We start from the raw sequence: 26,951 nt of genomic DNA, 5'->3' as shown, positions 1-26,951 counted from the left end.
TGCCTGGTATGTGTACTTCTTATCTTCCTGGCTACTAATACAATCAAAGTTTAACACAAGCAAAACCCGTGAATCTTCCCACCTTCTATTTTTCATCTCGGCTAACTTTAAACTCCATGTTAAATGTAAACACCTCCATGTGAAACCGAAATATGAAAATCGCTCATGCAGTTACAAATGAAGCATACTATCTCCGTGATTTCAACGATTTCAATGATATGTTGGTAAACAAATGACGCCATATTGATTTTGATTATGGGTAGCCTATATTCAATTGATGTCTAACCCCTGGTTTATTATACCGAATTGCGACTTAATTTGATAATGGTATTTAAAATCGAGTTTTTACATTTAATGCGATTTCAAATATACACGATACATACTTTGATTGATATTATATGCGATTATGATTTATTCGGATTTCTTGTAAGACTTGGCACGTGCAAAATTATACGATTTAATGTTTGCTGGGTAACTGCTGTCAAAACGTTTTTTTATTCAGTCAGTTTCAACCTAGTGTCGCACTAGGTTCGCCCCGAAAGCTGTTAGTTTCACACTGGGATGTTTCACGGGTTGACACTCGGGTTCACCAATACAACTATACTGAACTGCCAAGTTCCGAGTATTGTTTTGGAAAATCTGAAAATAAAGACTATGAAAATGGAAAACCTGCTGCTTTTGCTTTTGTATTATTGGAATCGTAATCCAATTCGGATTCTGATTTTGATGCGTATATTCGCGTAAACGGCATTAAGCTTCGTGTGCTTTCATTGTGGGGCAAAAATAATTATGGATATTCAGATGGAATTAACATGCTTTTAACATAAAAATTATGAATGAAGATTTACTTTTACGTATTGAATATTTATTTTATGTGATGAAATACGAGGGTTTCTATCCGAAATTGTCAAAACATACTGAACGAAAACTGTGTCTGATGATAATTTTATATTATAATGGCAATTATTTGTGGAACAAACAGGAAATGCATCGACAAATGGTTAAGTGAGTGTCAGGACAACATGTGTTAGGTATTCAAACAGTATGAAGCAAAAGTTTTCATTCAAACTTTACATTTGTCGTCGCAAATATAGGATATACTTCTATGCGCCTTGTTTACGCCCTGGCCAAGAGGATATGATCCATGAGTCAAGATAAGTTGCAATTTTAGCTGTCATTGCCAAACCTCTCAAACTACTCGGTGAGCTAAAGGCAGATCTATGGATCAAGATGCGCCCATTCTAACTAAGGAAAGAATTGAAGGTTAATATTATTTCATGATTTGCGAGAAAACGTATTACTCAATTACATAGAATATATATTCGATACAGAAAAGTAAATTATTTTAGAAGTAAGTTGATTTCATCCTGAAAATGCATTATTATTTCCTTTTCGTAAACGAAATGCTTGCAGCGTAAAACGTCATGAATGTAATGAATATAGTAATAAATATGTAATGAAGGATCAATATAGTTCACAAATTGCGGGATATCGTCTTAATTTTGTATAGTTTTTAGCTGGCTGCAGAGTGGTTTTCACATTTTGACCCACCTGGCAGTATGGCAGTGTCTTTAAAGTGTTGAGCGATCGAACATTCATCGTTATCTCATATTGTTGAATATCTTCACTGTAATGTATACTTTGAGAGTAACTCACATAAAAATCACATATATATCGGGGATCAAATGAATTAGATACGCAAAAGTACGCATTACGTATTTCTCTTCATTTCTGATATATCTGCTTACTTTCCTTGTGACCTTGCCAAATCACGAACTTACAAGCAAATTTATTCATGAATGTGAATTTAAATCTGCCAGAGACACCATCTAGGTAAGATTTTTTGCCCAGGAAACTATCCGAAATCCATCTTTAAATAAGTTTTCAAGTCAAGTAAGCCATCAATTAGAAAGTATTCTCAGTTGTACTTCATTAACGTTTAGTGATATCTGAATATTGACGATTTGTCAAGACGGGTCAAAAAAGCATATAATATTTCGCCTGGAAAAGATAACATCTTCTGAAGGGAATTCATTCATTCTGGTTTTTTCTCCTGCAACAAGAGTTACGACAGTTTCTTTTTTCAGTATGCTGCTTTTCCTGGAATTTGGACATTTTTTATTTTGTGTTTTTCTGGGCACTTTGCAGGTCTAACGAGGTATTAATTTTTTTTACCAGTAATCTTTCCAGAAACAACGGCCTTACGGTACATTCCATCATCCACAACGACGCAATCGTATTTCATCAGCAAATTCTTGGAGAGCATTCTTGCGCGTTCCTTTGCTGCCAGATTTTACTTCGCATTAGGCCATGTTCTCACTGCAACGGGGCGTCAACGTGGCGTGAGCGGGGCTTGTTCACTTCTATTTTGATTCACTCACATTGCATCGTGCCAGCGGTGTGTCTTCGACGTGTTTTATGAATATTGTCAGTGTATTTTTGAATGAAAGAATGAGAATTGGTTTATTCATAAATACTCCAACATCGTTGGACGTATTCAGCTAAAAACTCGGAGGGTTAAAAACGTAAAAAAGAAAAAGAAAATAAAAAAATTTTAAATTATGTCACTACTACAAACAAACATATCCAAGAGAGAGGCGGTGAAGTACAAATATCGCCGGCGTGAAGTATTTTAGTTTGCACGCCAGCTACACGCCAAAACCACGCTCACGACACGTCAGCCTTCTGTGAACACATCGGTAAGAACACACACGATTAATCGTAAGCGTCACACGCCCCGCCCAAGCCACGCTGACGCCCCGCTGCAGTGAAAACAAAGCCTTACGGTTCGATACAACTTTTGTCTCGACATTCCTCAAACCACCATTTGGTTCATGAATTTAGGATTGCGAAGCTCGTGCCATTTTCTCCGTGTCTGTCGGTGCTAAATTTGGGGTCCGTTTGAAAAGAGCAACCACTTTCGAGTGAGTTTTGGAATCAGTTACCTTTGCTTCGATCCCCTTCGATGTTTCCCTGTCGATGGTCAGGCTTTTTCCTAATTGTAACATGATTTGAAATACCGTGAAGTCTTGGACAGTTAAACAGTTCAGCCGACTCATGAGAGGATAGTCCGAATTTTCATTGCATACGTGCAGGATAGATTCGTGATGCGCTGGTTCCCGAACGGCATGATATATGCAAATGAACTCATCTTGAAACTTAAAATAATAAATTTTTATTCTCATTGAATTTTGAAATTTTGGATTCTCAAAATTCACTTTGTCACTTTGTCACATATCGTATTTTAATTAGACAGCGGGCTTCGAAGCTATGGTTCTCCAAGAATCAGTTGCTATTAGAATTTGATAATCTGTTCGAAACGTATAAGTGTCACTTTGATGCGGAAATCGACAACGGAAAAATCAAAACTACATAAATGAAGTTTGGAAGAAACCGATGAGCGATACGAATTAATTCTTGGGTAACGTTAGGACATTGGGTAATCGAAGGACAGAAAAAAACACGACTTCTAATAAAGCCAATTTGCTTTATTTTTCTACAAAGCCGATCGCATATCAGAAAATGGTTATTCATATAACAGTATTTTATAAAAATTCGTCAATGTCGAATTACGTGGTAAGGTTGTCAAATTAGTACTTGGATTTGGATTTCACTCGATCGAATTACAGAATCCAACAATATTCTAATTTAAAATCCGATCGGATTTCTGAATAGGGGTGAATACCTATTCAACTCAAGTGCCGACTACTAAGGGTATTCATACAATGTTTGATCGAAGCCAAATATTTGACTCTTTTTGACAGATAAAATTTAATCAATGTGTACTGATCAAACACAAAACACGACAAGCAAATATTCAATTATTGGATGCCTTTAATATTTGTTCGATCTGTTCGTAAAATCTGTCGGTACAATGTAAGGTTACCTTAAATATTTTAGTAGATTTTTTTCCATGTTCGATGTTTGACATCGTTTACTATTGTTGAAAATTGAAGAGTGGCGAACAAAATAGTGTTTGTACAAATACCAAACCAAATTTTATCTGTAAAAAAGTATCGAATATTCGGACAAACATTTGGCGGTCGTATCCTTAAAATAAACGCTCAGTGCACATCAAGCAATGATCCGCGTTGACGGTATTGAGCTTCGTATTACGGAATGGGGGAGTAGGCATGATAATATGGGTTTGCAGAAGAAATGAACACACTTCTAAAATAAAAATTATGAATGAGAATTATTTTTCCCAAATCAAATAAGTACTATATGTAAATGAAAATCACTTTTGCTTGCAAGTAGTGAAAAAATATCATACAAAAATTGTGTCTAAAGATATTTTTTTATTATAATGGTAAGTTTTGGTGAGAATATCTAAAAATTCATAGGAAATAGTTCAAATTAGGGTCAGAACAACGCACTTCTAGTAGGTAAATAACACCAACAAAAAAATTTCAAGCAAATTTTAGCATTTTAAAACTGCCGACTTATCTGATAGAGAACAAGGCGCCTAGAAGTATATCCTAAGGTGGGCCAACTTGCTAAAACCACTCTTCAGCCATATTGGAAGTCTACTGTGTTTTGTTAGTAAACAAAACACAATACGCTAGTCCCGAAGCTCGCTCGTGATCAGTCTGTCTCTTTCACGCTACAGGCAAATAATTTCCCTTCTGCTTTCTTCCGTACTGTTTTCATATACCGCTCCCCTAACCAACTTAGTGACGAAACGGCCTCACCTTATGATATACTTCTATGCGCCTTGATAGAGAATAGTTGGCCTCATACAAACTAATGTCGTATCCAGATGTCGACACCATTCCGCCGTCAACGCGAATAGTTGATGTGTCGGCATAATGTTTCGGTATAACCGAAAATCTTTTCAAAGGCGGCAAATATTAAAACGTTTCAGATCAAAACAAACACAAATCGGATATTCGGATACTCGAATTATGATTTTATCTTATTTTTGTGCTGTGCATTTTGTTTAGTTTGCAATTATTATAACCTACTTGGGATGCCTATTTATATCAGAAAGTAAGTAGATAAAATAGCTGTTGATATCTCACCATTCCATGAAACACTATTCAAGCCATGTTGAATCATGAAAAGCGCTGTCATCGTTTGTCGACAGTGTTGTAAACCAAGGCGCTTATATCAATGTATAATATATAGAGGCGCCTTGTTGTATACCTTGATGTGTCAAATCTGTTGTATTCATCGAAGTGTATGGTTGTGTTTTTATTCATGTCGATGGAGAATTAACTAGATTAATCCTTGTACTGCTCGATATCAATTGAATTTGTGTGTCCTCGTGTTGATAATAACAATGGGGCCGCCGAAAAAGACATCCAAGAAGGATCGCTCCGTACCGGGCTCTAGTGGGGGTGGTGGCTCATCGACGGGTGGTTTCGTGGAAAATAAATGGAACAAAAAACGACGGCCCGAAGACGAGGCCTTCGCGTCGATGGCCAACGATGACGACGATAGTACCATGGACGGAGAGTTTGTCCCCGATGCGGCAACCAAAAATGCGGAGAAAAACGACGATGCCATCCAGGAGGATGAGTATGGGGCGAAAGACTATCGTTCCCAGATGGAGCTGAAGCCGGATAATGCCTCGCGGCCACTATGGGTAGCTCCCAATGGACACGTTTTTCTGGAATCTTTTTCGCCAGTGTACAAGCACGCGCATGATTTCTTGATTGCAATCTCGGAACCAGTTTGTCGGTAAGGTGGAATTGCATTTTGTCTCGAGCCAAACATTACATTTCGCTGTATTTCAGCCCGGAGCATATTCACGAATACAAATTGACCGCATACAGTTTGTATGCGGCTGTCTCGGTTGGGCTGCAAACACACGACATCATTGAGTATCTGAAGCGACTCAGCAAAACCACAGTTCCGGAAGGCATCCAAGAGTTCATACGACTCTGCACGCTATCTTACGGTAAAGTGAAGCTGGTGTTGAAGCACAACAAATACTTCGTGGAAAGTCCACACCCAGAAGTGCTGCAGAAGTTGTTGAAGGATCCGGTCATTCAGTCGTGCAGATTGCGGCGCACCAACGAGGAGGGGGACGGCTTCATAACACAAACAATGGAAAAGAAAGGAATTACCGCGTTTGGAACCACAAAGATAGGACCAACCACAGCGGTTCCCGCGACCGAAACAGAAAAACCCGTTGAAGCGGAGCCTACTGCCTCCGTTCCGGAGGATATTACCAATTTCTACGACAAAATGGATAACGAGGAAGAGGAGGAGGAAGCAAATTTCAATACCGTGTCGTTTGAGGTTAATCAGGAAAAAATCGAAGTTCTTCAGAAGCGGTGCATTGAGATTGAGTTTCCTCTGCTGGCGGAGTACGATTTCAGGAATGACACCATCAACGCGGACATCAATATAGATCTTAAGCCGGCTGCAGTTCTGCGTCCCTATCAGGAGAAGAGTTTAAGGAAAATGTTTGGTAATGGAAGAGCTCGGTCGGGTGTTATCGTACTTCCTTGTGGTGCTGGTAAATCGCTGGTCGGAGTAACGGCGTGTTGCACTGTTCGCAAACGAGCATTGGTGTTGTGCAACAGCGGTGTTTCGGTGGAACAATGGAAGCAACAGTTCAAAATGTGGTCCACGGCAGATGATAGTATGATTTGCCGATTCACTTCCGAAGCGAAGGATAAACCCATGGGATGTGGCATTTTGGTCACGACCTACTCAATGATAACACACACCCAGAAGCGTTCGTGGGAAGCTGAGCAAACTATGCGCTGGTTGCAGGAGCAGGAGTGGGGCATAATGGTTCTCGACGAGGTACATACCATCCCCGCCAAAATGTTCCGTCGTGTGCTTACGATTGTACAGTCCCATTGCAAACTTGGTCTGACCGCCACGCTTCTTCGGGAGGATGACAAAATTGCTGATCTTAACTTCCTCATCGGACCCAAACTGTACGAAGCAAACTGGTTGGAACTTCAGAAGCGTGGCTACATTGCACGCGTCCAGTGTGCCGAAGTCTGGTGTCCCATGGCTCCTGAATTCTACCGGGAATATCTCGTTACCAAAACCTCCAAGAAAATGCTTCTGTACGTTATGAATCCGCAAAAGTTTCGCGCTTGTCAGTATTTGATTCGTTACCACGAGAAGCGGGGTGACAAAACGATCGTTTTCAGTGATAACGTCTTCGCGTTGAAGCATTACGCCATCAAGATGAACAAGCCGTACATTTACGGTCCCACGTCACAGAACGAACGAATCCAAATCTTGCAGAATTTCAAATTCAACCCGAAAGTCAACACCATATTTGTGAGTAAAGTCGCCGATACCAGTTTCGATTTGCCGGAGGCAAACGTACTGATCCAGATCTCCTCTCACGGGGGTTCCCGTCGTCAGGAAGCCCAACGTCTCGGTCGTATTCTTCGTGCCAAGAAGGGAGCGATTGCCGAGGAGTATAATGCGTTCTTCTACACGCTCGTCTCGCAGGATACGCTGGAGATGGGCTACTCCAGAAAACGACAGCGTTTTCTGGTGAACCAGGGTTACAGCTATAAAGTGATCACTCATCTGGCGGGAATGGACAACGATCAGGATTTGTTTTACAAAACGCGCGAGGAGCAGGGTCAACTGCTGCAGCAGGTTCTCGCTGCATCCGATATTGATTGTGAGGATGAAAGAATTCCAGGGGAAGGGACGGGAGCTCCCAGACCGGGTGGTTCGAAACGGACGGGTGGACTTAGTTCGATGTCCGGTGCGGACGATGCAGTTTATATGGAGTTTAGGAGGAAGAAGGAGCACTTGCATCCGCTGTTCAAGAAGTTCCGAGGATAGATGATGCCAGTTATGTATTTTTCTTTAATTTTAAATTTATGAATAAAATGAGAATAAAATTGTACCATGGTTTTTTCTTTATATCTTAACCAGAAATACTACTATAAGAATGTTGATTAGGGTATGATTTGTAGCACTAACTGAATGTGGAAGGTTTTAGCGTTAGCATTTTTCTGGCTAAACGAATCACTTCATTCGAAAGATAAGTAGTTTAGTAGGTCAGCAGTTAATACATGTCATCGGTTGGTAGCGAAAGTAAAATTTATCATTTGCTTTCAAGCAAATCTACATCCCAAGAAGTACGTTCACTTCAGAGATGCGAGATGAGAGATCATGCCATACATAAAAGTATAACGGACGATCAGACTTATGCATTATATTTTTTGCAACATGCAGCAATTTTTAAAAATATTCATTAATCCATTTATTGAGAATTGATTAAGATAAAACTTCAAACAAATTCCCACTAAGAAAACGGTAGTGCTACGTCAACCTTGCGGTTATATCACAGATATAACCCACCCCTAGTTTTTTGACGTAGGAGTACTTCTAATCGAATTATACGGGGGGTAAAATGAAAATCTTAATACTGAACATGAAAAAAATGAATGATTTCGAATGCTTATAACTTGAGCATTTCTAAATAGATCGCGAAAAAGTCCTGTATTATATGCAATTTCCTTGTTTGAAGTTATTTTTACGTTTTTAATATTCTTTCGTCGCAAAATGGATAAATAAAGTGCGCTACACATACAACGTCCCGTCAACTATTCTCTTGGACTTATTTTGCCGACGTCAGTGGTACCGGTGATGGGGTATGTGAATGCTACCATGTGATTTTCATGGGAGAATATTTGACATTTCATTCCTTTACGTTGACTTCACGATGACGGGACGGTGTATGTGTAGCGCACTTAACTCTTCAAAACAATATCGTTGAAAATATCTACGTAAACGTAAAAAAAACGTACGTAAAAAGAACAAAAAACAATGGCTTCATTCGTTATAACTATCGTCCTGATTCGGGTCTTGTTCACGAATTGCGAATGTTTCAATTAAAAAAAACAGCTCTGCAATGTTTGAAAAACTGAAAAACAGTTATTATTTTATACTTAAAATATCAACCAATCAATACTATACATAATCAAGCATAATGATAAAGAGATTTTTGATTATTGTTTCTCTCATACTATTACAGCGTATTTGGCCAGTGGCATTGCCATTCTATGGTGGTTTTAGTCTAATCCTAAAAATAGAAACAAAAAAGGACAATCGGAAGTAGACATATCACCATGTTTCCATGGGCCTACGGGAGCTACATTTTTAGTTCTTAATTACATCCCATACCGCATTTACCGAATCCAAATAAACAAATTTACGTCCTCTTGATACGTCAGAATTTCGTTCTAAAAATGCCACCCGCCGGATGAATTGCTGTTTGTTTATATTTTCTTTCCTAAAAAGCCAGTCATGATACAAAATTTTAGCAAAAAAGCTAAATAAATACGAAATTAAACTTACTTCATTCCGCGTAACTAGCTTTCACCATCTAAAACACACCCTTCTAGCTTTCACCATCTAAAACACATACTCCCGGCCCCGTGAGGCTAACGCCATATGAGCCTTGATAAAAATATATATTTTGGAAAAAAAAAATCTAAAACACAAGTGACAGATATACTTGTTTTTCTCCGTGAATTTCGTGGTATTCATAATAACACCGAGTATTTGCCGCCCTTACCGAAAGACCTTCGTCAAAATAATTTTCAATATTATTACTATACCCATATTGAAACGGGTATTACGTAAAGGAGAAATACAATATAATAAACCTGGTACTTTTTCCAGCCCAAATGCAGACGGCGATATTGATGAATGGTGTATAGTGGAGGTTCAAGGCGATTTGGAAGTTCGAGGAGAGCGCGAGATGGCAGGACAGTTCATCGGTGACCTTCTGTACAACAAATATGGACAACCGGTAGATATCCAATTAAAAAAAAACCCTTGGGGTAACGTTGTTGAGCAACTTCTATATTTTTCTAGATCCTCATCATCGGTCACCACATTCTTCATGGCCGAATGCAGAAAATCGACAAACCACTGCTTGTGATAGAAAAATCTGACCTCCGCAAGCAGCAGCGCGAAGGGGATGACGAAAATGATACCATGCTCGACGTGAGTCAGGTTAGTCATCTTGACAGCACAATCGCTTCGTCAAACCGAACCGTACTGGATTCCACGGTGGCCGTAGAACACAAAACTATTCCCCAGACGGAATATCTCGTGCGAGCGGTAGTGAAGCACAAGGTTCTTTTCAAAGCACGACCCAAGCCCATCATTGCCAACGTAGCAAAAAGTGTGTGATATTGGGTAAGAATTAAAACGTCTCTTTATTTTCCATGTTTCATATCTAAAGTCCTACGAGAGTCGATAAATGTATACAAAATAATCACGGATATTCAGATATTTAGAGAAACTCCATTTCCCGTTCGATACCGACAAACTTCAACTGTTCGGTTGGTCCGTATCTGTAGTCGAAGAAAAGCTCCTCTCCCGGCTGAATTGCTCTTTTGGCGAAGATTCCAATCCGGTGGTCGCCATTCACCATCATTACCTTGGCGTAGCAATTTGGGTTGATCGAATGGTTTGCGAATCGAATCTTGTTTCCTTTGCGAGTGGCATCCACCACGAAATCTACGTTGGGATGAAGTGTGTTAGTTACGAGGTGTTTTATGAAAATCATGTGTTTCATCTACCGTTGTTGAGGTTAAACAGGAAACTGCACATATACTTGTCGTAGACCTTGCCGCGACGATCTGCCTCGTCCTGCGAGATGATCTCGCCGCAGTATTCTGAAATGAACTCATTCTTCTGAGCACTTTCCTTCAGGAATATCCCCCAGCCGGCGACATCTGATGGGGCCATCAAAAGATGTTTATCTAGATAAAAAAAAATATTCTTCAGTAAGTTCAAAACAAAACGAAGTCTCTGACTTACGCAACGCTCGCTGGACGCTAACATTTTTACAGGTGATTTTCGAGATCTCGTAGTGCTCTGCCCCACAGGTCTGACACAAGTCCGGATCGCACTCGCGGACAGCTAAATAACACGGACACTGCTTCGTGTTACATTGCGCCTTGCACCGGCAACCCGGGAATCGATTCTGACAATCACTGCTACAGTTGCAGAACTTCTCGCAGAAATTTTGCGCCCCAATGCAGGGACAACTTGCGTCGCACTGTCCCGGGTGATCGCATGGGGTAAAGTTATACACGTGGTTCGAGCTCGAATCTTTCTTCAGCTGGATCTTCCGACAGTGCATCGACCACAGCCGGTGCTTCTTCTTCTTCTTTCGCGGCGGAGTGTTGTCCTTGTTGGCCTCGATCAGCGGTATGTCGGCCGCTTCCTTCTGCGCAAACGCGTACACCTGCTGGCATGTTTTCATGAGCATTGCTTCCGCAATGGCGCAGTAGTTGTTTAGATAGGTCTTTTGTAACGTTCGGAAGAATGATTTGTCCGAGCCATTCCACTCCTCGTCCGCTACGTCGAGCAGATTCAGAAGGGTGGCCGAATTGTTAACGGAGCTACCACTCGAACGCTGACCGGTTGCACTGTTGGATCCCTCTTTGGTGCCGAAGGGAGCCTCTTTGCTGTACCGGCTGCTATCGTTGCTGTCTTCCGAGCTGGCCTCGTTGCCCGAGTCCATCGGCGTTTTGTTCTTGTTGTCTACCGCTAGACGTTCCTTCATTCCTTCCTGAAATTTTACAACTGAACATTACAATAGTGTGGATAATGTGTGCACAAATGTGAAATGCGACGGTTTTCCAGACCAATTCTATTACACAGTCCCGCTCCCGCCAGCGATCAGACAAAATACTGTTTTAATGCAGATGTCAAACAACGTTTTTGCTTGACACGTGGTGCGATTTGCTCGCAACCTCAAATCCAAAGTGGAACTCGATAAATTATACAAGGCGTCGGTTTTCTTGCCGTCGGGAGGAGAGCGCTTGTGTACTTTACATCACACGCGCATATTGTTCTTGGTTTTACAGAGTATCGATTCAACGACCGAAATCCCTAATATTTTCTGATTTTCCCGTAATTTTGTTTAGAAAAATTCCAAATTTAGACTAGCCATTAAATATTGTACTGGGCTGGCTATCAATGTACAAAAAGGTAAAGACCTCAAACCGCGTCAAAAAGCAAAACAAATCGGCTATGACGAGGACACGGAAATTTTACACGACGATGTTGATCAAATTCGACTGTATCGTTATGGATGACGAGACATACGTCAAAACCGACTTTAACCAGCTTCCGGGACAAGAATTCTACACGGCGACGGGAAGGGGCAAGGTGTCAGAGATATTTAAAATCAATAAACTGTCGAAATTCGCAAAGAAATATCTAGCAAAGAAATATTGGCGATATGCTCGTGTGGAGAGAAGAGCAGCATTTTTGTAACAACCGGTACCATTAACCAGGAACTTAACGTCGAAGAGTGCCTCCAAAAACGACTCCTGCCGTTTCTGCAGCAGCACATTGGTTCCGTGCTGTTTTGGCCGGATTGGGCCTCATGCCACTACGTTAAAAAGATCCTGGAGTGGTATGCGGCCAACAACACCCAAGAACCCGCCCAACATCCCAGTGCTTCGCCCGATCGAACAACACTGGGCCATCGTAAAGCGGAATTTACGGAAGAACAAAAAAGTCGTCGAGAGCGAGCAGCAATTCAAGGCGAACTGGCGTGTAGCCGCTGAGAAGGTCGACAAATCGACTGTACAAAATCTGATGCAGCATATGAAAATGAAGGCCCGAGCATTCGTTTTTTCGCCGCAGAATAACTAACCAAATATTTTTTTACTAATGTAATGTATGAACTTCAAAAAGACATGAATTTTAAATTAAGAATATTTTTTTTAAATTAAAAATAAACTAACTCTAAACGTTATTTTTTCTTAGCACTTTTCGGTCGTTCCACCTTTTAGTCCTACAGTTGCAGTGCTTAGAACGTATAATTAGCTAGAACAATGAAACAATGAACTTCTGTCGATTTCTTCAAATAAATGAATTATTTGTGATTCGATTTGTGATTAGCGTGAGTTAAACGACGATTGAGAAGTGTCGTAAACTATAAGAAATAATTCCGTTCAAAGTTATCATGAGAGATACTTAACACATTGAGTCCCGCGGCGGTCCTTTGGGCCGACACTGGACTACTTTCTAGTCGAATTTCGGACTATTTTTTAAACAATAAATATCTCTCAAAACCCGACAATGATACTGTACACATGCTCTTTATTTTGGATGAATGGACAGCGCTCAAGAACAGTGTGCGGGACTCAACGGTTAATTATTCACTAGTACAGAACGGTTCATTTTCATTTCGATACGAATCAGTTTCACGAAATTGTTATGATTTTTTTCTCGCAAATTTTCGGTTTACTTTTGTGCGTTTCCCGAAATCATCATCGTTTCACTTCGAGAAATTTTAATTCTGTTTCTCGCAAAAAAAACTTCGATTTATTTGATACAAGAGTTCTTTTCTTCCGGCTTTCATTGTCTTCTATATGAAGAGACTGAGAATTTCTTATTCTTTAAATTGGTTTGTTCGAAACTTATATTGATGATGATATGTGATCATAGTGAGCAAACACACCAGCTGAAGGCGTCACCAGCTGTGACGCCTTCCCAACTGAATGCTTTTGTAGGCAACTGCAAATGTTGTTGGCTAACGTGCAATTACTTTTTATATTATCTATGTAATTGTGATACGCTTTTAAAAACTGTTACGCATACGCGTTTTTGGTACTATTTAATAGATCAATAGCCTCTTTAATCCAACATCATCATCATCTTGGGGTCTGGTCCGACACTCATCCGGAAGATCTCATGTTTTATAAAACAACTATTGTATCTATTCTAGAGTACGGCTCTTTCTGCTTTCTCTCAGCAGTAAAATTGTAAATCTGATGAAATTGGAACTAATTCAATATCATTGTCTGCTTGTAGCTCTCGGCTGTTTGCACTCAATGCATAAAATGCGTCCCGAGGTTCTGGCAGGAGTAACAGCTCTACAGAACCGACACTGAAATTTTCTCTCATGATACTGGTGAAATGGCGAAATCACGAATACACTTGTGATTAAACATTTTATAAAAAATCTTTGTCTAAATATACAATCTCGGTTTATGAGAATTCATATCCACCATAAGGTTTGATTCAGCCAAGGCGCTTATATTATTGTATAACAGGTGAAGCAACATCTTCACCTCAGTAAGAAGGGGATTACGGTTGGTGGAGCGGGGGTTGGTCGTTTTGTTATTGCTAGGATACGCCATTTTTGCATTTTCACATGCGAGAGTAGTGGAAATGAAAATCATCCCTTCTTTTTCACATAAATTCGCGAAAGCCGAACATAGTAGGAATTGTTCGAATAAGCGTCGTAGCCGTTTGTAGAGAGCCGCCGGCAGCGTTCTGATGCTGTTTATAAACAATACCGACAGCAATTCCAATATGGCTGAAAGTGCATTTCATATGATTGTTTCACCTAGTATATATAGAGGCGCCTTGGATTCAGATAGAATCCAGAATCACTGTTCGTTTTATAGCAGCGGTCGTAGTAGGTGTATATAAAATCGTTTGACAGCAGATTGTTCGGAGAATCTGTATCTTTCCATGGTAGAAATTTCACGTCTTTCCGTTTTGTTTTGAAAAAGTTGTGCAGGATGGAAGTCGAGGGAAGAAATTTGATTTTAAAAATATTCATTGTTTTATTTGTTTAGAGCTCGAACAAACGTCCGAAACTCTTGCTTCTACATTAGAATACCCCCTTACTTTTTAAACGATCCTTGTGGTGCATTTGGCAAGTGCTGTGTCAGAAACCATCTTGAAAGGCAGCTAGACACGATGCAATGTTTGCACACTTTCAGCACAAATATCAAAGTGACTGAAGTGACATCACTGTCAACACAGAAAAACTGATGAGTCCACAATCGATTCATGTTTTTTCTGACCCCATTGATGCCGTTCTACGCATAGTTGTCCCATGTTCCAAAAACAGGAACTGAGAAAAACGCTATCAAAGTTTTCCAGCATAGATTGCCTACCACAAGCTTTATGGTGAAGGTGGAACTAGTGATCCCCGATAATCGTTCGATTAATCGATTAATCGAATACTTCCTACAGAAATCGATTATTAATCGAACGAATACTGCACAACCAATAATCGAAGCGAACGAATAATTTACGTCGATTAATCGATTCAAACCCAGAGAGAAAAAAACGTACGGCCGCTTCAGTTTTATCATGAAAATCAATCATTATCTTTGACGCTTCCCTAAGTTCGTAAACGAAGCTCAATGCCGTCAACGCGAATTGAGCTTCGTTTACGACTTTATGGGAGCGTAAAAGATAATAATTGATTTTCAGGCGGAATGAACACTTTTTAGATTCCATATGGCTTTCTAGCAAATGAGAAATATTAGTCTAATTAATTATTTCTCTCAGTGTGACGATTAATCGATTAATCGATTATTTGGGGCGATTAATCGTATCGAATAATAAACTACTGAAAACTATTCGATTAGCTGATGAACGATTAATTTCAAAATTCGGGGATCACCAGGTGGAACGAATCCATTTTAGTAGTATAGGTTAAACCACGTTGTGACAACACTACTCACAGCAGCGACGCAGTCGACACACTCTCCAGCTTAGACGATTCGACTAAGGACCTGGCATACGTCTGCAAGGATTGTCAGAAGAATTCAGCGTCATCGTCTCGTCATCTCAAACCACTACTACCATCCGACAGATCTCTTCGATCGTCGACAGTCAAGTCTACTTCTAAGCAGGTCCAAAAGAAGCCCGAATCTGTAATCGTACCGAAACAAACTCCGTCGGTTGCAATTAGCACGATTTCCAGTGCCCGTGCGTCACGTTTATGTACCAAAATGAAGCTAATCGAGGAGGAACAAAAAATGGAGGAGCAGGCATTGCAAGCCCAGGAGGCAATGGATAAAAAAGCAGCGAAAGAAGCCCTTCACAACCTTGAAGAGAGGAAAGCCCTGGTGGAAGGGGAAGCTAAGATTCGACAACAACAGCTTCGGGATGAAAAGGCCCTTCAAGAGAAGCAGCAGACGATCAGGCGAGAGTCTCTGGAGAAAAAACAAAATATTATTCGCCAAATTAGTGAATGTGGTAGCAGAGGTGGATCGATTCACGATTCTCAACAAAAGGTTGAGAAGGATCGAGCAGCACCGACAGTAACTTTAGAACAAAGTCACATGGCAGCCAGGCAAGTAATGGGAAAAGAGCTGCCGCATTTTTCCGGCAATCTGGAAGATTGGCCTCTTTCCATATGCAGTTTCGAGCAAACCTTCGCGGAGTTTCAATAGTACACCCAGTCGAAGATTGTCTAAACCAATTAGCAACTTTGGTTGATCCATGTCGTAATCTTCCAACGGAAGTCCTCGCAAATGTGGATACCGCTGGCAGAGTTCTTTGTATTTCAATGTCTGCGAAGGAAGGAGCTGCTGCAGCTGACTGTCCTGACATACGACAGTTTATGACGATTGCTATTACCTCTCCCTGATATATCCAGTTGCACTCGTTTTGAACCTGGTTCCTCACGAGTTACCATTCCCGTCCACTGCAAGGTCAACGGTTCCGATGGGCCGGTAGCGCACAAACGTTCAGCGATGGTTTCGTCCAAGAGAGAAATCGAAGACCCTTCGTCGATAAATGCGAAGATGACTTCAGAACGTTCTCCCGCATACAACACCACAGGAAGAACACGAAACATAGGGAAAGGTCCATTTCCCTGTATTAAATGGTTGGCGGACATATTGGAATATGGCTGAGACTGAGAAGGCAAATGCAGAAGCTTATTATGTTTTTGATTACAACCCTCGATTCCACAACCTTTCCAGGATTTACAAGGCCACTTGCCGTGGCTGTTTAGGCATGTTCGGCAGAAAGCTGGACTACATTCCATCGTTCATCTAAGCTGAAGGATTTGAATTTGTCACACTCTACTACTCTATGTCCCTCTCTATTGCATACGATACATGGTTTACCTAACTTTTTATTCACTAGTAGGTTGGAAGCAGGGGTACGCGCTGGAAAGGGAGAATGCGTTTGTACTATACCCCTCTCTTTCCTCTTATGATCACCCTTGAAGTTCCGGCTAGAACTCGGTAGGTCGAAGATCACCTGACTCGCTGCTGACACTAGTCTCCCCATGAATTCACCGAACGTCGTAAATGTTGCATCTGGTTGTCTGCTCTTGTAGACCGCCCACTCCATTTTGAGCGATCCGGGTAATTTCTCCACAAGCTCCTGCACTAGCACCGGGTTAGCCAAATGTAGAACTTGATTCGCCGCCTTCAGATGATCTACTAGGTTTTGTACGGTCAAACCGAATTCCACTACAGTCTCGAGACGATCATGCCTTGGTGCTGGCGCCCGGTGAACTTTCTCTATGAGCGATCGTATTAGAAGTTCCGGTCTGCCGTACAGCGTTCGCAGGGTACTGATGACTTGTGGAACGCTCCTGTTGCTCCTCTAAAGACATTGTCCATCCCTAGACTTGAGCTAGAAGCGGCTGTTCTGGGAGTTCGTCTTCAAGCTTCGAACTTAGAATACCACACGCTTCCGGTCTCTCGACGCTTTTTTTGGAGCGACTCGACAACGCGACAACCACCGACGTTTCCACAAATTTGTCTCTGTACGAATCGGAGAGATTCTGACCCTCAGCGATCCCCAAGAATGGAGGTGGGTTCAATCGAAGTGCAACGTGGCAGACGTTGCCACAAAATGGAAGAACGGACCAAACCTGGAAGCGGACAGTCCTTGGTTGCGAGGACCCAAATTTCTATATTATGGTGAGCAATCTTGGCCGAAACAACCGCCCACAGTGACGACACACGAAGAAATACAGAGACACAGAGTCCAGGTCCACTGGAATTCTACGCCACTGTTGGATTATTCCAGGTTCAACCGGTGGACGAAGTTGTTACGTACGATGGCATACGTATTCCGCTTCATCGAGAGCGTACAAAAGAAGAATTTTGGGCATCAGCTAAAAGCAGGGTTACTAACTCAGCGGGAATTAGCAAAAGCGGAACTTTTACTGTGGAAGATGGCACAAGAGGATGCATTCCCGGAAGAAAGAACCGTGTTGAAGACTACTCAGGGCAATCCAGAGATTCGCCACGCAACCGTTTCTAAATCGAGCCACATCTACAAAACTTGGCCTTTAATGGATGAGCAAGGAATCCTCCGGATGCGCGGTCGTATTGGAGCTGCACCGTATGTGCCATTCGAAGCAAAGTGGCCGGCAATTCTTCCAAAGTGTCATCCAGTAACAACTCTCATTACGGACTTCTACCACCGACAATTTCGTCACGCAAATCACGAGACAGTTGTCAACGAAATGCGGCAACGCTTCGAGGTAGCCAAACTCAGATCCCTTTTCAAAGGGTCACGAAGAACTGCGTGTTCTGCAAAATCTCCAAGACTCTTCCAAGAGCACCGGTAATGGCACCTCTTCCCGAAGAAAGATTGCAACCCTTTGTACGCCCTTTCATGTACGTTGGGGTAGATTATTTTGGACCGGTGCTGGTCGCAGCAGCCAGGTGAAGCGCTGGGTAGCACTTTTTACCTGCTTGACAATTCGCGCTGTACACATGGAGGTGGTGGTTGTCAACGGAATCATGTGTCATGGCCGTACGCAGATTCATTTGTCGTAGAGGGTCACCGGCAGTGTTCTACTCCGACAATGGCACTTGCTTCCAAGGAGCCAGCAGGCAGCTTCAGGAAGAGATCGCGGCAATGAATGAGACCATGGCAACAACTTTCACGAACGCGATAACCGCTTGGAAGTTCATCCCTCCCGCATCCCCACACATGGGGGGAGTGTGGGAGCGTCTTGTCCGGTCAGTTAAGACAACAATTTTCTCAGCACTTAACTCCTCGAAATCCCGACGACGAGAATCTGAAAACGATTACCTATGAGGCAGAAGCGTTGGCGAACTCTAGACCGTTGACGTACATTCCGCTGGAGTCCGCGGATCAGGAATCTCTAACCCCCAACCACTTTCTGTTGGGGAATTCGACGGGAATCCATGCAGAAACCGAAGTCAGTGGATATGTTGGACTCCGTAGTAGCTGGAAGCAAGCCCAGCACATCACCGGGGAGTTTTGGAAGAGGTGGATTAGAGAGTACCTGCCAGTGATAACTCGCCGATGCAAGTGGTTCGAGGACACCAAGGAGCTTGAAGTGGGCGATCTCGTTCTCATAGTTAACGGAACTGACCGTAACCATTGGATTCGTGGACACGAGGAGAAAGTTATTGCAGGGCGTGATGGAAGAATTCGCCAAGCGCTGGTGCGAACAGCGACTGGTGTTCTACGGCGACCAGCAATAAAGCTGGCGGTGATAGACGTCGGAGACCAAAGCAAACCTATGAAGCCCTCAGGTGATTCGAAACAACACATAGGTTTACGGGCGGGGGTATGTGACGACAACACTACTCGCAGCAGCGACGCCGTCGACACACTCTCCAGCAGGCCTGACCCAATGAAACTGTCACGGGTGACAAGCGAATAGGGGACATGTCAAATCGGTGGAGAATGATTGGTCATCACCGCATTTGACTAATTATTACTTATTAGAGAGAACAGTGCGTGCGTTCAAATTGATCTAAATTGGAAATTGTAAAACTACCTAGAATATTCTCATACTATTTAAAAGCTTACGGACTATAAGAAGGTAGATGAACTTAAATACTTAAAATAGGGCCATAAAACTTATACAACTACAACCTTAACTATATTTACAGTTATCCTAAAACGTGGGTAGAGATAAGATCCCTCCAATTATACTATTCATAGAATTCCTACACTAAAATCGTGAGTTAAAACGAATTATCATCGTATTTGTCAAACTGAACTAGAAATATATTTTTAGCTTGAAGCTTACACTACAAAATAGTGGTTTGCTTTCGAGTTTTCGTGACAACCCCACACACGTGTTCTTATGGGAAGAGAAGAGCGAAGCACACCGTTTATTTTGATTTTTTGTGCGTATATAGATCAATTCACTTATCAGACTTTGTGGCGCTTCGCTGACACGAGTCTTAGAATACATTTTTAAAAAAATAACAATTCAATACTAAAGTAAAATGTATGAATGATGTATTCCGATGAACAATTGCGAATCAAAATATATATAGAAGATGTATTTGCATATGAAGTAAAATTCTGATTATACGCGAGCGTAACATGAGCAAATTTATAACACATGCGAATTGGGTCTCTTCTGGTATTAACAAGTTCTTCCGCACAGTAACTCGATGTTGATAATTCCTTAATATTTCACTTCGTTGATTGTATTGTTTTCACATATTCACGTTGGAGAGCCTTAACCCTATACTTCGTTGGCCGAGGCATTTTGATTGAATGTAACACTTTTCCGTTTACTATTTTTGACAGCAGAGGCAGCCGTGGCAGTTCCGAGCTCTGCAATACAATTTTCTTAACCTATGTTAAAGTTACTAAAACTTACATTATAGACCCATTAAACGTAAAAATAATAATTTTATGGATATCAGCACAATTTTATGTTATTGATTTTCATGATATGAAACGCTATGACCCATGAATAGCATTTTATTGAGTAGTTTTTTACCTGTTTCGATGATGTTGTCTGGCATCAGTGTCGAAAAAATAACGATGCTTTCACCAATACAAACAAAACCATTGCGGAAAATTGAAAAATGAAAATTCAACTTTCATAGCACTCTTCCACCTTTACCTTAAGCATTTCAGTTGAGCAATAAACCTGGTTTTTTATAAGCACTAAACTATTGTTTCATGAAATGTGACAAAATTTCCTCACTTCAAGCTTGATTACAGGCTTAAAATTCATGGTGGGACAGTTATGCTTAGAATATCAACAAACATAACATAACATGCCCTAATTATATTCCAGAGGGTACGTTTAAAGATACGCGTTTTAGTGTAAATCGAACGAGTAGAAGTTTAACCCTTTCGTTACGAGCGTCGTCTATAGACGACTTCCGCGCGACGTCCTGTGTGTACGAACGTCGTCTTTAGACGACATGAAATTCATACTGCTCTTCGAACACACCAGCGCGATGTGCATACTTTTCGGCGCAGTGCTCCGTACAGGGGTAGCACTTCGGCGGAGCATACTTCCGTAATGAAAGGGTTAAAGGATTAAACAAATGGTCGATGTTCAGTCAGCCCGGACTAAATAACAAAATAAGAAAAATGAGTTAATAGTAGCAAACAATCAAGAATTCCTTCACCTACATTCTACTTTCATCAGATCACACTTATGATGCAAATAGCCAGGTTAATAGCATAAATTTATTTTGGTTGATCAACAAAGACTGATAATAGTATGCAGTCGGAGTGGACAAAGTGCATACAACCATAGCGACTAAAGAGGAACTACAAATGAAATGTTGGATTTCTACGCTTCAGAAGATTCTTCCCTTTGTCCTGCTTATTTTGTAACTTATTTTGTCCACGGAAAAGTAACTCATTTTGAAACACAATGTATATGCTTTTCAGACAAATCATAGTTATTGTAATTTGATCGAATATATTATTATATCTTGCTCAGACAGAGTGGACCAAGTGCCAGAGGGTAAAAAAATTGTAATAAAGGGTGTGTCACATCAAATTGCATCACGGAAAAAACGCTGTAGAAATTCGCCCAGTAGACCGATCCTTTTGAAAATTTTAGACAGTAAAATAAAAACTATTGAACAACTTTTGGCATTTTCTTTTTATTCATACTTCGAGCCCAAGCCCGTATGCTCGCACCTTCCTCTTTACCCCGTCCATAAGGTTCTGTACAACGTCAGGTTGTAGTTTTTTTTTAACAGAAATCCATTTTCTCTTGAAGTCCGCCTCCGATTTGACAACTTTTGGGTTCTTCCGGAGGGCCTGCTTCATAATCGCCCAATATTTCTCTATTGGGCGAAGCTCCGGCGCGTTGGGCGGGTTCATTTCCTTTGGCACGAAGGTGACCCCGTTGGCTTCGTACCACTCCAACACGTCCTTTGAATAGTGGCACGAAGCGAGATCCGGCCAGAAGATGGTTGGGCCCTCGTGCTGCTTCAATAGTGGTAGTAAGCGCTTCTGTAGGCACTCCTTAAGGTAAACCTGCCCGTTTACCGTGCCGGTCATCACGAAGGGGGCGCTTCGCTTTCCGCAAGAGCAGATCGCTTTCCACACCATGTACTTTTTGGCAAACTTGGATAGTTTCTGCTTGCGAATCTCCTCCGGAACGTTGAATTTGTCCTCTGCGGAGAAGAACAACAGGCCCGGCAGCTGACGAAAGTCCGCTTTGACGTAGGTTTCGTCGTCCATTACCAGGCAATGCGGCTTCGTCAGCATTTCGGTGTACAGCTTCCGGGAACTTGACAAATTCAGCTTATTGGCGACATCCCGGACCGAACTTCTCGGATCACGTCTAAACTGCTTAACTACGCGCTTGTAATCTTTTTCACTGACGGAGCAACCATTTTTGCCGTTCTTCACCTTCCGGTCGATGGTTAGGTTCTCGAAGTATCGTTTTAGTACTCTGCTGACCGTGGATTGGACGATTCCCAGCATCTTACCGATGTCCCGATGTGACAACTTCGGATTCTCGAAATGAGTGCGCAGGATTAATTCACGACGCTCTTTTTCGTTCGACGACATTTTTCCAAATTTACGAAAAATTGACAGTAAAGCATGGCCAACGTGATCTATACACTCTTATCTGATTATAAGCGAAAGCTGAAGATATAATTCCTAAAAAATAAATTTCTACAGCGTTTTTTCCGTGATGCAATTTGATGTAACACACCCTTTAAGTACAGTACACGATTTCGAATTCAACCGAAGTTTTTCATTAACTTCAAGTACTCTTTCTCATAATCACGCTAACCCGTTTGTCATTAAAACATATTTTTGAGAAAATCAAGAATTTTACTTGAAAATAAATACTAATCGATTATTTTTGGTAAGTAAAATATTGTTTCAAGCCATAAAACCGGTTTGTTTCATTGTATAGGTTTAGTGGAGGAAATGCTACTGGATAAATTATATGGGATCAATTTTTTCTGTCATAGTGGAACGAATCTCTGAAAAATATATTTTTGTTCAGTCAGAGTGGACTGAGTGCACATAGTAAGTCGAAAAAACCCTATTGATTGACCTCAAAGAGGTTTTTTTTTGGAATTATACCAAAAAAGTAACTAAGCGCTGTAGAAAAACAATTGGTGAGAATGATTACATGCTACTAGAACTACACAGCTTCAAACTTTGAGTTCGATTTACTCGAAATGTGCTGGTCCGGTCTGACTGAACACTGTCCAAATAGTTTAAAAAAAAAGCAGAAAACTTACCAACAGCAAATAGCAGCTCGTGCTGCACGGTTTCGTTGATTGCTTCAATTCTGGCCATCGACGCTTCTGCAGATTGGGTCCCGGATGGCAAGCTTGGAGACCTATGGGCGCAAGAATAAAACGCAGAAAAAAACGACAATTGGAAGCAGGCTTATTACAATGAGAGTTAGTCTGTGACGTCCAGAGCATGAAATGATTACCAATTCAGTATATTATGATGGTCTTTTTTCTGTTTGTTTGTTCATGAGAGGGACAGAGTTTTGTGACAATGTGGTACCATGAACGAGAGAAGTAACAGTAAACGAACAAAGCCTGGATAGAGCGCGATGACATACGTATGCGTACCGATACTCCAATTCGTGTACCAATTAGAACACGACCAATCAAACGAGAAACATAGTAATGTGATGGATGTCATATATGAGGTGTGTATGATTGGCTGAGATGGCGGAACGCGCAAGCACATCTTGAGGAAAGCATGAGTTTTGATTGTTTGGATATTAGAAGGATGAATGTTTGGTTTTTAAAACAAAAATTTTGCGTTTAATTTTTTTTTCGACTCTTCAGCGTTTTAACCAACTAAACAACTATTGCAAGAAGATTTGATTTCCCGACCAGAAATACATAGCAGCATAATGATAGCAGGCGTTATTCGAGACTTTTGATCACCCGTTATAGGAGATGCACCATATTGATTAGTCACCTCATCTTCGATTAATCTCTTAGCACTTGTCTTGTTCACAAGCTTCATTAGAAACAGCTTAATTTAACGAAACAAAAAGTACTGCAAATAACACCCCGCCTAACATCACTAGTCGTAATTGGGAACAACCGTGCGGTATGTACCGTTCTAGTCGGGATGGAATTGAAATTCAGATCTTTGCTTTTGTTTATTTTGGTAACTTACGATTCGGCGGCTCGCCAACAAGGTGATTTCCTGCGGCGCCACATGAGCAGTGTTTTAGAACACGTGTTTTTGTGATATACATTCGAGAGATTTGGGAGGATCGAAATTTGAATACAATCGTTTAGCCAAAACAGAGCAAAATGGATAATACTTCTAAACGCTACTTATAATGGATCGTAATCTGAAATTATATTATAATTACAGAGTTCAAATGGGGATACTTACGGTGCAAGAAGCAATCGTATTTGAAGCAACGTCGACAGAAAAGTGTATGGTACGAGTGGAGCGTTTGTTCTCGGGAGACAGACTCAGCTCGGGGCCCATCGATATTGGGAGTACACTCCGGGGGTCGTTCCGGATCGACACGCTCGGTCAACTCGATATACTTCTCACGCAGCTCTTCTGGCGTCCCGTGATCGGGAAATTGAGAGCTTACAGCTTGAAATATTATTGGCGGTGGGAAGGGTTTCTCGTCGATAACCTCTTTCTTCAGCACTACAAATGGTTCTAGCCTGAATTTCGGCAGAGAATCATCCTTCGAATCAGCGGAATTTTCTTCATCACTTTTCCCTTTACTCTTCGAGCTAGACGCTTGTGGCTCTTTTGCCACTTCCTCAGCGGATGTTTTGGTTGCAGTTTTACTGTTTTTACTGCCATCATTACCGCTTGGATCCATGTCTTTTCCGGTGTATTGCATCAAAGCATGCACTAGTTCTACAAATATTGAGTCATCGATGAATCTTCCATCCTTATCACCATGCACTTTGCCATCATAGTTCTTGATCAGCTCCTCGATGAAAGAACCGTCCTGGTCCAGTACTTCGTCGCCCATGTACGGTATATTGTGCAGAACAGTCTCATCCTCCACCATGAAATTCTGCTGTGTTGGAGCCCATGTATACATTGTCGGTATCGGGGTGACAGCGTTGATCACTCTTATCGGAATCGTCTGATGGCTCCCTTCGTGGTTCACAATTTCTGCTTTTTTCATGCAATCTACATGGGGAAGCTCCGTTTCATTCTGTATCCACGCAGCATTTGTCGTGAGCCATGTATCGTTTTCCTTTACCAGAAGGTCCAATAGTTTTTGTCTGACGAAGAATGTTTTTCAATGTTTACATATCATTCCATAATACACCACCCATATTTATTACTGCCGAGCCATCTTTGAAGGTTCAACTATATTTATAGTATTACGCATCGGTTTACTCACCGGTTTCGATTCCAGGCGGATTTGACCTCATCGGCTCGTTTGTGTCGCTTGCTAGCCCTAATTTTCATGTACTCCGACTTTACCCGTTTCTTCCAATCGAGCGTCAGCTTTGATTTCGACATTTTCTTCCTGATTAAACTCTATAAACATACCACAAAAAACAAGTGCAATCAAGAAACTGAAAAAAATGTTCCAGACGCAAAACGGCGCACTTCTACAACCTTTGTTTTTGAAGAGCTCACATTCGTTGCGATGTATAACTGTCAAAACTAGAAAAACAACGTCGAAATCCCGCCTTTCTCCTCGGCGGCTGAATTCGTTCAGCTAAGGACGCATGCACACGCGGCTTTAACCACAAGATTGTTCTACGGGTTCTACGCAAATCAAGTGGTCTGCGATAAATCATAAAATGAACCACATAACAGTTTAATATTGTGAATTTACTTGACTGTTGGATTCTGAGGTCATTTCAGTTTCCTATTTCAATCGTCGATTTTTACGAGGACTGATTAAATTCATGGAAAAACCTTACTGATCAATCCTTCAACATTCTTTTAACTGTCAGAACACAAATTAAAAATAAATCATGAATAAATTGAACTGGTGAAATAGTGTTCAGAAAAAACGTTTGGTGTGGAATTTTACGGATGAACAACAATAATTCTGCTGTTATTTTGTTTTATAATAATAAACATTTATAGTTTTCCTAGAGATGGATGACATTCCAGGTAAAGATGCTAATTTAGGTGATTTGGACCTCCTGGAGTCAGGACATGATAAAAACGGCTGTGAAAAAACCGATGAAACGATGAATCTTCCGGAATAGTAAGAAAATATAACAGAATTGCCATCTAACTTTAAATCTAAAGCAGTTATAACAACACACTATAGTTTTCTTAGGATTCGATCTAAGATCCAGCTGAAAATGGTAGATCCAAAGAAATGGGTGCACAAAACTACGTCCTCATTAAAATATCGTCAACAGAATACGGAAAATATCGATTCAATTTTGTTGGAAGATTTGATCGATATTGAGAATTACATTCATTTAAAACAAAGAAGTTATACATGAATTGAGAATGAACACCAAGTTATTAAAAAAAACGTAGAAGTGAAGTTGAAATTCACATCTTTATACATTCCGTTGCGATTACATCACATACGTTATGAGAAATTATAAGCAAGAAATTACTGCATTCTGAACAAAAAGACAAAACTCAAGAAATTTTCGACTGCATCGAACTGTTAAGAGCAGTTCATCCGCACTACACTGCACTACTATTGGCGATCTAACGTACAAATCTACACCTAGGTGGCGCTGCGGTAAAAGTGATGATGGTTTTAAATTTTGCAATGTGAGTCTATGGGAGGTTTGTAGTTCTTTCCATAAATTACAATGTTATAATCATAAAAGGTTATTCGATTGCGATAAGTTTGGAAGAAATTTAATTCTGCGCAGTTTCATATATAACATGTTATTTGTTTAACTCTTTCAGTAGTGAAAACTGTATAAATGTTGACAATGGTTGAACTAAAGAAGGAAATTCGAGAGTACAATCAAAAACAAGTAGAAAAATGCATGATTTCTGCATGTGAGAAGTACCTTGGAAACCCGGACGTAAAATAT

General features: G+C 41.0%; 3 protein-coding genes across 4 annotated transcripts; 2 read left to right on the top strand and 1 right to left on the bottom strand.

Moving 5' to 3' along the window:
- The first annotated feature begins 4,834 nt into the window (after positions 1–4,834).
- Positions 4,835–10,234, top strand: LOC129767334 (chromosome transmission fidelity protein 8 homolog). Its single transcript, XM_055768078.1, has 3 exons — positions 4,835–4,989; positions 9,622–9,751; positions 9,817–10,234. Exons 1-3 carry the CDS (start codon positions 4,970–4,972, stop codon positions 10,135–10,137), a joined length of 471 nt encoding a protein of 156 aa, XP_055624053.1. The 5' UTR covers positions 4,835–4,969; the 3' UTR covers positions 10,138–10,234.
- LOC129767332 (general transcription and DNA repair factor IIH helicase subunit XPB) lies at positions 5,021–7,837 on the top strand. Its single transcript, XM_055768075.1, has 2 exons — positions 5,021–5,682; positions 5,739–7,837. Exons 1-2 carry the CDS (start codon positions 5,282–5,284, stop codon positions 7,771–7,773), a joined length of 2,436 nt encoding a protein of 811 aa, XP_055624050.1. The 5' UTR covers positions 5,021–5,281; the 3' UTR covers positions 7,774–7,837.
- On the bottom strand, positions 10,140–25,580 carry LOC129767333 (histone-lysine N-methyltransferase E(z)). 2 transcript variants are annotated; one of them, XM_055768076.1, is made up of 7 exons: positions 25,325–25,580; positions 24,337–25,202; positions 24,112–24,141; positions 23,205–23,305; positions 10,771–11,527; positions 10,530–10,712; positions 10,140–10,467 (listed from the first exon to the last, which is right to left on the bottom strand). In XM_055768076.1, the coding sequence occupies exons 1-7, from the start codon at positions 25,444–25,446 to the stop codon at positions 10,241–10,243; spliced, it is 2,286 nt and encodes a 761-aa protein (XP_055624051.1). In that variant the 5' UTR covers positions 25,447–25,580; the 3' UTR covers positions 10,140–10,240. The 2 variants fall into 2 exon arrangements, with proteins under 2 accessions (XP_055624051.1, XP_055624052.1); XM_055768077.1 differs by lacking the exon at positions 24,112–24,141.
- Between the last annotated feature and the right edge of the window lie 1,371 nt (positions 25,581–26,951).

This window comes from Toxorhynchites rutilus, chromosome 2 (genome assembly GCF_029784135.1).
Source record: "Toxorhynchites rutilus septentrionalis strain SRP chromosome 2, ASM2978413v1, whole genome shotgun sequence".
Taxonomy (NCBI): Eukaryota; Metazoa; Arthropoda; class Insecta; order Diptera; family Culicidae; genus Toxorhynchites; species Toxorhynchites rutilus.
The sequence above is the reverse complement of the archived record's forward strand: the minus strand, read 5'-3'. Positions and strand labels throughout refer to the sequence as shown.